At 46.5% G+C, this 12,608-nt stretch overlaps 1 protein-coding gene across 1 annotated transcript in view; it reads left to right on the forward strand.

Annotated features, from left to right (window-relative positions):
* LOC147710831 (aflatoxin B1 aldehyde reductase member 2-like) overlaps positions 1-12,608 on the forward strand; it is a 219,019-nt gene that overhangs the window by 77,861 nt on the left and 128,550 nt on the right. Inside the window, exon 4 of the mRNA XM_086919393.1 lies at positions 9,833-9,962. Within this exon, the coding sequence (XP_086775519.1) occupies positions 9,833-9,962 (130 nt within the window). The remainder of the gene's footprint in view (positions 1-9,832; positions 9,963-12,608) is intronic.

A 12,608-nucleotide genomic window follows, 5' to 3' on the forward strand; every position in this document is an offset into this window, starting at 1 on the left:
ACCTTCTACTCTCTCTCTCTATTGGGAAGTTTCTAAGTTCCTAATATTCACTGGAAGTTATTTCCTATCAAAACTACCCTGTCTTCCATTTCTCATTTACCTCTAAGAAGGGAATTGCCCATCCTTCTATACGACAGCACCTGGCTAAAAGGAAAGGTTAATTCTGTCTTAGTAAACAACTCTCAAGTGCAATTACTACGTATTGGGGCCTCTTTACACACTAATAGAATGACAAGGAGGAATAGCAATATAGATGAAAGAGAATATAATTAATCATGAGAATGCACACATACACACCTAAAAGATTCACAGATCTGACTAATGCATTTGCAGTTATTCTCTGATCAGAAGCAGTACACTTCACTGTCTTCAGTTACCTGTAAGAAGGGGATCAACAGCCTTCTGTACGTCAGCACCTGGCTAGGAAAAGCCCACTTACTCCCTCCCAAAGGAAAACATACAAATGATACTAATGCACATTGGGGTCTCTTTATTAGAATGACAAGAAGGAAGCTTTATTACTAAAATAACAATTCACACATGGCTGAAAGAAAAGTGATTAATCATGATGTACAGGCAGGTATTGGGGTCTTTATTAGAAAGAGAACAAGACAAAGAAAACATTGCAATGAATTATTGAGAAAACAAAAGGGGGATGAATGTTTATATATAGTGCAAACTAACTAAGAATACCTCACCCTGTTAAGAAAGGGTCCAACTGTCTGTTCCTCTCTCTGCTGGAATCAGGATTCTCTCCCCTTCACCATCACCAACGTATTAGCTTTACTCCAACTGCACTCCAAATGTAACTTCCTCATCTGCTAACAATTCCAACTCTTCCATCTGCCTGGTAACTGCTCCACAGATCAGCTGTCCAACTCACAGCTCCAGCTCTCAGCTCCAGCTCTGCAAACCAACTGACTCCATCAATTCCAAAAACCATCTGACTGCTCTGCTCTTCTGTTCTCTGATAATATGGGAAGCTCAGTGCTCATGGAAATTTCCAGCAAGCACCCCGCCTCCCACCGAATTCCTGCACCAAGCCCCGCGCTCCTTGCGCTCCCACAGTGGCCAGCTGTAGTTGTGTCTAGAGCCCGGGGAAGTAAGCACATTCCTTCGATAAGGGCCGGTCCTCACCGGTTTCTAACTAGTGAATAACAGGCTCAACTCTAAACATCACTTCTGACCTACAAGCGCCTCAGACAACTGAGGCAGGAAGACAAGATGGCTGCTCTCTAGTTTAGGCCTCTAGGCCCGAAAAGAGGCAAAAGAGACATAGAATCATGCCAAAGCCAATAGGCAAACACTGCAAATAGATAAATACTGCAAAGGAAAGATGGCTACCCTCTAGTTTTGGCCTGTAGGCCCGAAAAGAGGCAAAAGAGACATAGAATCATGCCAAAGCCAATAGGCAAGCCCTACAAATAGGCTAATAATAGGGATCTAACCACTATACTAGGATGGTAGTAGACAAAAGTCACCATCACTCAGAAATAGGACAAAATATCCGGTCACGACAAGCAATAACACCAGAGCCTCCAATGCCGCAAAACAGTGACTTCATCACACTACCTCCAGACCATCTAACACCGGTCGGAGGCAGGATCCAACAATTCCTACCAGTCTGGAACGCAATTACCACAGACAGGTAGGTGAGACAAATTATCCAGTATGGTTATTGCCTAGAACTCACTTCTACTCCACCAAACATACCACCCAGACACCGCCCTATGTCCAAAGAACACATCACCCTGCTACAACAAGAGGTGAAATGCATGCTGGAAAAGGGGGCCATAGAGCCAGTCTCTTTCCAACACCAAGGGACAGGAGTATACTCACTATACTTCCTTATTCCCAAGAAGGATGGTTCCCTCAGACCAATATTGGACCTCAGACCCCTAAATCAATACATACTGTTGGAGCACTTCCATATGATCACACTACAGCAAGTGCTCCTGTTGCTCCAGCAAGGAGACTTTCTAGCAACATTGGACCTCAAGGATGCGGATTTTCACATACCCATCCATCCAGCTCACAGAAAATATCTCAGGTTCACAATAGAAGGTCAACACTACCAATTCAAGGTTCTCCCCTTCGGGGTAACCACGGCTCCAAGAGTGTTTACAAAATGCTTAGTAACAGTAGCTGCACATCTCAGGAGGCAACATATCCACGTGTTCCCATACCTAGACGATTGGCTAATACAAGCAAAATTGTACGAACAGTGTGCAAGAGACATGTCTCAAACACTTCAGCTGCTACACAGCCTAGGTTTTTCGATAAACTACCCAAAATCGCATCTACAACCATCCCACACGCAACAATATCTGGGAGCTACTATAGATACCTCAGTGGCAAAGGCATATCCAAACTCAGCGAGGATAGCCAGCATGCAGATGCTCATTCACACATTTCTGCCACAACACTCTTTGCCAGCTCAAATCTTCATGCAGCTCATAGCCATGATGGCCTCCTGCATATTCATTGTCCCCTATGCCCAACTTCAAATGCGTCCATAGCAAGAATGCCTAGCATGGCAGTGGAACCAAGCTCAAGGACAACTAAAAGACCTAGTGTTGGTAGACAGTCGCGCTTACAACTCTCTGCAGTGGTGGAACCCACAAAACCTTTCCAAGGGGCGACTGTTCCAAGAGCAAGTTCCACAACTAGTACTAACAGCGGACGCATCACTGACAGGTCGGGGAGCCCACCTAATTCAATACACAGTACAAGGGCTCTGGACACTCAAACAAAAGAAACTGCATATCAACCAACTAGAGTTGCTAGCAATATTCCTAGCCCTAAAAGCATTACAAAAATACTTGCACAGCAAGACTGTGTTGATCCGGACGGACAGCATGACAGCCATGTACTATATCCAGAAACAGGGAGGAACACACTCCCCACAGCTGTCCCACTTGGCACAGAGCATATGGAAGTGGGCAATTTCAAAAGACATCTTTCTCCTGGCAGAACACCTCCCATGGAAAGACAATCAAATAGCGGATCTGCTCAGCAGACACAGCCAACAACTACATGAATGGGAGATTCACCCCAAGTTCTCCAGCCATTCTTCAAACAGTGGGGGCACCCAGAGAAAGACCTGTTTGCCACAAACGAAAACTCAAAATGCCGGTACTTTGCCGGCAGGTTCCCACATCCGTTGTCACAGGGCAATGCGATATGGATGACCTGATCTGGCAGATTTGCGTATGCTTTTCCCCCAGCACCACTGATTCCACTGGTGGCACGCAAACTGCGGCAACAGTGACTCAGACTGATCCTAGTTGCTCCAACATGGGCGAGACAGCCATGGTACACAACGTTCCTGGAGCTTTCAGTAGTTCTTCATCAAAGGCTGCGCCTCGCACCCCATCTTCTAACTCAGAACCATGGAGAAATCAGACACCCAGATCCCAATCAGATGAACCTAGCGATCTGGCTCCTGAAGTCTTAGAATTTGGATACCTTAACTTGCCTCCAGACTGCATGAACATCATTAAGGAGGCAAGATGACCAACTACTAGAGCATGCTATGTAGCTAAATGGAAGAGATTTGTTATTTACTGCAACAATAACCAAATCAACCCATTAGATGCTTCCATACAGAACTTTATATGTTACCTACTGCATCTTCAAAGATGCAACCTAGCATACTCTTCGATAAGACTACACCTCGCTGCTATAGCAGCATACCTTCAAAACAGGCAACACCTTTCGCTGTTTAGAGTACCAGCAATCAAGGCTTTTATGGAGGGTCTTAAAAGAGTGATTCCTCTAAGGCACCCACCTTCCCCAGTCTGGAACCTAAATATAGTACTTACCAGACTTATGGAACCTCCTTTCGAATCTCTACACTCATGTGAATTGTAATTTCTAACATGGAAGGTGGCATTCTTGATTGCCATTACCTCACTCAGGCGAGTTAGTGAGCTAAAAGCACGAACAATTCAAGAACCCTTCATGCAAATACATGCTAACAGGGTAGTTCTTAGAACAAACCCTACGTTTATGCCAAAGGTCATATCCACTTTCCATATTAATCAATCAATAGAACTGCCAGTGTTCTTCCAAAATCCACAGTCAGTAGCTGAAAGAGCCCTACACACACTGGATGTAAAGAGAGCTCTGCTTTATTATGTGGATAGAACAAAATCATTTAGAAAAACAAAGCAATTATATGTTGCTTTTTCACCACAACATAAAGGGAATCCCATATCAAAGTCAGGAATAGCCAGATGGATCGTTAAATGCATTCAAATATGTTATCAAAAGGCTAAACGCACTTTAACTGTGCCCCCCAAGAGCACACTGTACGCGAAAAATGGGGGCATCCATGGCTTTCCTAGGAAATATTCCTCTTGAAGACATATGTAGAGCAGCCACATGGACTACCATACACACTTTCACAAAACACTACTGTGTAGACGTGCAAGCAAAACAGGAAGCTGCTGTAGGCCAGGCTGTCCTCAAAACTCTCTTTCAAACTGCTGCAGCTGGCACAGGTAACCACCGCTAGAGGAGATACTGCTATACAGTCTATGCACAGATATGAATTCAGCAGCCCACATGCCTCGAACGGAATATGCTACTTACCAGTATGCATCTGTTCTTGGCATGTAGGGCTGCTGACATTCATATCGCCCGCCCTCCTCCCAGGTGCCTGTTGCAGCTGCAGCATTATCTTTTGCATGGCCATCTCTTACTTTACAATCTCCATCTCTGCCACAATGGTGAAAAACAATCTGAGGATGGAGAAGATGCCCATGCGCACTGTAGTCCAGGGGAGGAGTCACCTATCTTGTGATACTTCGAAGACTCTTTCAGGACAACAAGGTGCAATCATCCGGACCCAACACTAGGCGGCGATCTATGCACAGATATGAATGTAAGCAGCCCTACATGCCAAGAACAGATGCATACTGGTAAGTAGCATATCCCTCTACCTCGGCTGAGGTGACAGAGACTGATGCTGATTATTGTATGTAATCTGTTGATATGGAGAAAGACCCAATAAAGAAATAAAATAAAAAAGTCTATCAACGATCTTGCGAGGCTTCGCCCACTGCTGTTTTGGCACAGATTGGTCACTACTCCTGATCTAGCACCAAATGCTGCAACCCTTAGCAAGGTCTCTAATTTTAATACTACCCAAAAAATTGGCTGGATCAAACATGTAGACACTCTTCTGTTCAGCATCGGTTTGCCAAATCAGGTTACCGGTCATCCACCATCCTACTCCAGAGGCCAAGTAAAACTTATGTACTAGGCATGGGTTGATCAGAATACATTTCTGAAAAGCCAACATGGCAGCCTGATAGATGCTTTCATTGACTTGAAAACGAATTGTCATTTAGAAAGCTATTTTGATATAATCAAGGTGCCATCCGACAGGAAATTGTATACACAGTTCAGGCATGGTAGCTTACCAATCAACGCCTTTACCAACTCCTGGCTGAAAAATAAATCTCAACCTAAGGGTTGTTCTTACTGTTCATGCCCACATGAATCAATAGGCCATGTCTTTTTTGCCGGCACAGACTATGCAATACCAAGGAGTAAATGGTTAGCTCCTGTGTGCAGACAATTAGGGACCTGAAGCTCTAAAGATGCCTTATGCATATTAAAGTCAGATGCTAGACCCCTTTTCGCCTGTGCCAATGCAAAATCCCTAGGCCACGTTTGGGCGATTAGAAGGAGGGCATGGCTAACACCGATGGTTGACCTCAATTGATAAATTGGAGACTGTAATGACCAGACAAGTGAGGTTTAATCCCCGATGTTGTTATTTTTATATTGTAAATAGCTGTTTTTATGGCAATATTTTATGTATTTTAATCTTGTCTTTTCTTGATCTAGAATAAGGGCACTACCTAGGGATAAGGGGCAATTATCCTTTGCTGTTTAATGTGCAGGTTATAAATTTGGCAATTCATTCATACAATAGTTATTAATGCACTAGCAGTTTAGTCTTGTGGCCTCATAGCCCTGCTTTGTTTTGCCAGAGAGATCTCAACTATGAATTATTTAGGAATTGCAACACCCATGCCTTTTTCCATGCTGGATTATCATGTTAACCTGAGCTTTTTTCATCTCTCAATTGCCCATTTGTCCCTGAATGCTCTTTTTAGCTTAGAATGTCTTAACCATGACCTATGTGGTTGTTTCTTTTATGGTTTTATTTACCAAAATAAAGAGAATTTGAATTCAATTCAATGTAGAACTAAAAAAATAAATTGCAAAGCTGCAAAGCACCCTGCTCAAAACATATAACAATCAAGTCAAACTTTACTTATACAAACTTAACAGAAGATACAAGTCAACAATCCAAAAAGCCAAATAAAGGTACTATTCAAACAGAATTCTAAATGCTAAATGTACAAATAAAGAATTATATAAACGTCTCACTGAATTTATTAAACATAAATGTCAGTAAATTCTTGAAAAATGGGATGAGTTCCTTCTGTGCAAACTGGCAAATCATTACACAACCAAAGCAGACATGTTGGAATCTTATGTTTTACAAAGGATAACCACCAGCACCAACCCATTTCCATCAAATCCCTCCAAGGGCAGGCTAACCCAGCCTCTACATTTCTTTAAACAACTATCAGAAAGTGAATGTTCGATGGCATGTCCGCTTTATGCCGACTGTGTAGAGTCTTTGTATTGGAGCGTCATGATGAATTGTGTCGAAGACAGCTGAAAGGTCCAAGAGAAGTAGTGCTGTGACCTCGTTCTGGTCTACTGTGTTTTAAGGTCATCCCAGATAGCAATGAGGGCAGATTTGGTGCCACTTCTTGGACAGAATCATATTTGGAAGTCAAAAAGTATGGAGTTATCTTCAATGAATTGTGACATCTGGGTAAATGCTGCTCTTTCTATTAGTTTGCTCAGGAAAGGTCCATTTGTAATCAGCTGCACTTGTTTGGGTCATGCAGGTCTAGGCTTGTCACTTTACCTCATGACTCGAGAGACTTCTTTGAAGAAAAACAAATTGCACACATCTGCAACCAACACTAGAAGGCAGGAACATGCAAACCATATGTATCTACAGCCACACATGCCATCGAACATTCACGATTTTCCTCATGGAACTGCTGGAGCCCCCAGTTGGACTTCCACTGGCAGGGCTTCCCTTGATAACAACTGACCCGACCCCGCCAGTGAGCTTCAAATGGTGTATGGGATACGTGTTAGGCTGAAAGGCTGAAATGTGTTAAACGTACCCCATGAGAAGCCCACTTTGAAAAGCCAAAGAAAGCATTCCGTTAGGGACCATTCCCTTAACACTACTAGGACGGACTATGCCCAAAGAAATTCTTGTGAGCGATGGGTATTCCCAGATGTGGGTTCCTTGCTCACTATACCACTGGAACCAAGCTACACCTTAATGATGAACCCCAATCAGTGTGAAACTGTCTAGGGTTGCTTCTGTTCCTATTCAGGAAGGAACAGGCCTGGTAGTTCAGGCTGCACTGTTTCTATTATAGTAGGGTTAAGACTGATTTGTGTATGGCTGGGCCCAGACTGAGGTAGCATGGTGTGCACAATATTGAAGGATTGGGATCAGTGGCGTACGAAACACTTTGGCCGCCCATGGTGGTACCCATATTTGCTGCCCAGCCACGGCCGATTCAAAGAATGGGGGGATGCTGGTGGGGATTTTTTCTCATTTGCCGCCCCTCAGTAGCGGATTGAAGAGCACGGGGGGTCTATTGCCACCCTGAGGACGGGGGGAGGCTGCCACCCTCAAAACTTGTGCCACCCAGGCCAGACTGCCCTCCCTTGCTACGCCACTGATTGGGATGCAGACCTGAGTAATTACCAATGGCTGAGATTCATTCAACAGTTCCATCCATCATTTTTTGTATACTTCAGTTCCATGCTATAAGTGCATCAGGTATGCCCTGAAGTTGACCCCATGCTCACTGTGCAACTACACCTTAGCAACATCTGTCTAACAAGCCTTAAAAGGGCGAAGCCCAGTGCTTAATTTGAGCAAGTGGTTTGTGTGGCTCGGCCCCAGCACTTAATTGTCAACCACAGCACTTATGACAGTCTGCCACATGGTGGCTCTGTTTGACTAATTTAAAGATAAGCATACCAAAAGTTATTTATTATTTCAGAATACGTCAACATGGCTTATACCTGCCTCATAAGCTATTTGTATAGCTTGGGTGGCCTACAATAGTCTGATTTGTCACACTTGTAGGAGTGTGATGGTTAGTAGTTAGGTTGATACAGTCATTGGCAGCAGTGGCAGGAGTAGTGGATGGTACAAGCTGCAATGGCCTGCTGAGGAGGGCCCTGGCACTTAATATTTTACAAATTAAATACTGGCAAAGCCGTTCTTGAATATGAATATGAATATGCGCTTATATAGCGCATAGCTACCCGAAGGCATCCCAGGCAGGTCCTGCCTTGGCAATTTGGACTAGACTGTCCCTATTGAAGCAGAGTGAGATCTGATTTTCATATGGCTGCGTCTAAGCTGAAGTGGCTGATAGGATTGGGCATGTTACTACAAGAGTCATCTACTGCCCTTTCATTGTTGGCGCTGAGATTCAGACTTCTGACCCTTTTACCGCTCTTGTTTCCTTGCCACAGGACCATCTCCTTAATGTTCAATGTAGAAGCCAGTGTTATTTCATTCCTACAGCGTAGCCATTGCTTCCCATGTTGTGGTGGGTCAAGGATTATGTTTCAAGTTCTTATCGGGTGAAATGCATGCGCAGTGTTCAGTGTCCTAGCCCTGTAACAGTCCAACCAATGCTTCACGTACTAAAAGTTAAAGCCTCTCCCAGGGGAGCAATACCTGTGCCATACATGTGAAAGATGCTTACTGCCTCAAAAAATGTGGCAAGTCAGTTTGGTACCTTCTCCATCTCTGAGAAGAGAGCTCGCTGGAAAACTATACAAGCTGTTCTCTCTGCGGTTGAACTTAGTTGTGGGGGAAGTAGAGTTAACTTGCAAAGCAGAAGCAAGCCATCGATGTGGAGGAGAAAGACTGATGATGTGAGACGAGAAGAAAAGGAAGATTATTATTAAAACCATGAACATATTACTGCACAGACAGATAGTCCGTTTCTCTTTCCCTCTTCTCTCACATTCTCTCCCTCCATTCTCTCCTTCCCGTTTCTCTACCTTCTCATCCCTCACCTGTATCAGCCAGATCAGTGTGTAAAGATCCTGGAGGGAGAATGGAAGTAAATAAGGAGAACTCAGGGGAAGAGAAAAAGCAAAATGTCAAATTTGCGAGGATGACACTTGACGCTGCAGCGAGCAGAAGAGAGGGGAGGGGTACAATAAAATCATGCAGCGTGATGGGAGCTGGCAGGACTGTCCTCAGTGAAGAGAATGCAACAGGCATGTTTGTCAAATCCGAGATAAGGAGATTGTGGAACGAGTAAAGGTGAAATTTAGGGTGTAAAGAATGTGACTAGGGGGAACCAGTAACCACTGTGAGAGGCAGTTTTAAAAGGAAAAGACAGGGTTAGAGTTAAAGACTTGGACAAGATGAAGTACGGGTCCCAGTAGACAGGGAGAGTGAGACAAGGGGACAGGGGCACTTTAGAATGGTAAATTATCTGTCGTCAGTGAACACAAGGAATGGAACTAAAAATTGCGTCTTGTAGAACAAGGGAACCAGGTAACCGTATGCAAGGTATTGAATACTTTTACAACGATTGACCTGAAGAATATTTAGGAATAAAGTGGATTACTTTATAAAAAAGCATGGTTAATGTATTTATCTGTAAAAAAAAAAAACAGTTTGGGTTTAACTACACTAATGGACCCAATGGGCCTTACTCTCTTTTTCTGTTTGCAGATACTGGAAGGAGGAGGTTTTCCGGGGCGTTGAGCTAGTGGAGAGAGCTCTTGAGGTGGCCTATGGTGCCAAGAAGCCAAGCCTGACTGCTGCGGCGCTGCGCTGGATATACCATCACTCTGAGCTCAAGGTACAGAGCTCATTCACTCAGAGCAGCTTCCTCCCTCCCAGCAGTCGTGCATCTAAAGCAGCCATCTTTCCACATTCATTCTCACAGAAGCGGTTCTGCCAGCAACCACTCTCTCTAGCTACCTGCCTCCGCCCTCCCTAGCTGCCTGCCACCGCCCTCCGTAGCTGCCTGCCACCACCCTCCCTAGCTGCCTGCCAACACCCACCTTAGCTGCCTGCCACCGCCCTCCCTAGCTGCCAGCCACCGCCCTGCCTAGCTGCCTGCCACCTCCCTCCCTAGCTGCCTGCCACCACCCTTCCTAGCTGCCTGCCACCACCCTCCCTAGCACCCTACCACCAGTCTCCCTAGCTGCAGCTGCCTGCCACCACCCTCCCTAGCTGCCTGCCACCACCCTCCCTAGCTGCCTGCCAACACCCACCTTAGCTGCCTGCCACCGCCCTCCCTAGCTGCCTGCCACCTCCCTCCCTAGCTGCCTGCCACCACCTTTCCTAGCTGCCTGCCAACACCCTTCCTAGCTGCCTGCCACCACCCTCCCTAGCTGCCTGCCGCGGGCCTCCCTAGCTGCCTGCCACCACCCTCCCAGCTGCCTGCCACCACTCTCTCAGCTGCCTGCCACCACCCTCCCAGCTGCCTGCCACCACCCTCCCAGCTGCCTGCCACCACCCTCCCTAGATGCCGGCCACCACCCTTCCTAGCTGCCTTCCAACGCCCTCCCTAGCTGCCTGCCAACAACCTCCCTAGCTGCCTGCCAACACCCACCTTAGCTGCCTGCCACCGCCCTCCCTAGCTGCCTACCACCGCCCTCCCTAGCTGCCTGCCACCTCCCTCCCTAGCTGCCTGCCACCACCCTTCCTAGCTGCCTGCCACCACCCTTCCTAGCTGCCTCCAACGCCCTCCCTAGCTGCCTGCCAACAACCTCCCTAGCTGCTTGCCACCACCCTGGGTGGGTGAAGGATGCATTGCAGGCTGCGGTTGAGGTAGATGTACATTATTAGGACCACACAAAGATGTACTGTAAGTAGGATAGGAAAGGATTTGTTTTGTAGAGAATGAAGCTGCATTCAGTGTCATCTTCAATCCAGTGGTTGGAGAGAGAAAATTCTTCAAAAAAAAAATAGTCACCCTTCCTAGCTGCCTGCCACCACCCTCCCTAGCACCCTACCACCAGTCTCCCTAGCTGCAGCTGCCTGCCACCACCCTCCCTAGCTGCCTGCCACCACCCTCCCTAGCTGCCTGCCAACACCCACCTTAGCTGCCTGCCACCGCCCTCCCTAGCTGCCTGCCACCTCCTTCCCTAGCTGCCTGCCACCACCCTTCCTAGCTGCCTGCCAACACCCTTCCTAGCTGCCTGCCACCACCCTCCCTAGCTGCCTGCCGCGGGCCTCCCTAGCTGCCTGCCACCGCCCTCCCAGCTGCCTGCCACCACTCTCTCAGCTGCCTGCCACCACCCTCCCAGCTGCCTGCCACCACCCTCCCAGCTGCCTGCCACCACCCTCCCTAGATGCCTGCCACCACCCTTCCTAGCTGCCTGCCAACACCCTTCCTAGCTGCCTTCCAACGCCCTCCCTAGCTGCCTGCCAACAACCTCCCTAGCTGCCTGCCAACACCCACCTTAGCTGCCTGCCACCGCCCTCCCTAGCTGCCTACCACCGCCCTCCCTAGCTGCCTGCCACCTCCCTCCCTAGCTGCCTGCCACCACCCTTCCTAGCTGCCTGCCACCACCCTTCCTAGCTGCCTCCAACGCCCTCCCTAGCTGCCTGCCAACAACCTCCCTAGCTGCTTGCCACCACCCTGGGTGGGTGAAGGATGCATTGCAGGCTGCGGTTGAGGTAGATGTACATTATTAGGACCACACAAAGATGTACTGTAAGTAGGATAGGAAAGGATTTGTTTTGTAGAGAATGAAGCTGCATTCAGTGTCATCTTCAATCCAGTGGTTGGAGAGAGAAAATTCTTCAAAAAAAAAATAGTGACCCGTGACTTGCACTTCTGCATGAAAATCTCCTGTGACTTCCACTAGAAGTTAATATCACTGAAATGGGGCGTCATCACGTCCCAAGCAAATGCATAGCTCATTTTGCCACTTTGGCAGAAATATGTCCGTTCATAACCATCAATTTTACACAATGTTATCCTTATAATCAAAGTTCATTTAACGAGTCCACTCGCTGACTGTACATGCTTTTTTCAAGTTTCTGCTGTTCCAACTGTGTCAATACAGACCTTTTGCAAAAACATGACTGAGGCATGAATTCATTTCAGGCAGCGTTTATACAATAAAAATAACCCTATGCATTTCGGGATCAAAGCCCTTCTTCAGGGGTCACTGTAAATGATCATAAAAGCACAATTACCAACGGTTAATTTCACAAACTGTAACATTTCTCATTACTCTGCCACTTGTGACAATGCTACATTATGTGCTCGCAAAGGAAATTATTGCTGTTTCTAAAAGTATTATCATGCATCGAATTGGGAAAAAAATTATTTTACGATGAACCTTTCCTTTCCACTCATCCATTGAATACCCTTTCCCTGCGCATCACATCCCAACCTTTTGTATGAAACAGGATTCTGAATTGTATCCTCTGTGCACTTAGTACTTATGCAACCTTCATCCTCCGCTTCACCCTGGCAGTGTGCAAA

The sequence above is a fragment of the Lissotriton vulgaris genome, chromosome 5, assembly GCF_964263255.1.
Source record: "Lissotriton vulgaris chromosome 5, aLisVul1.2, whole genome shotgun sequence".
NCBI classification, from domain to species: domain Eukaryota; kingdom Metazoa; phylum Chordata; class Amphibia; order Caudata; family Salamandridae; genus Lissotriton; species Lissotriton vulgaris.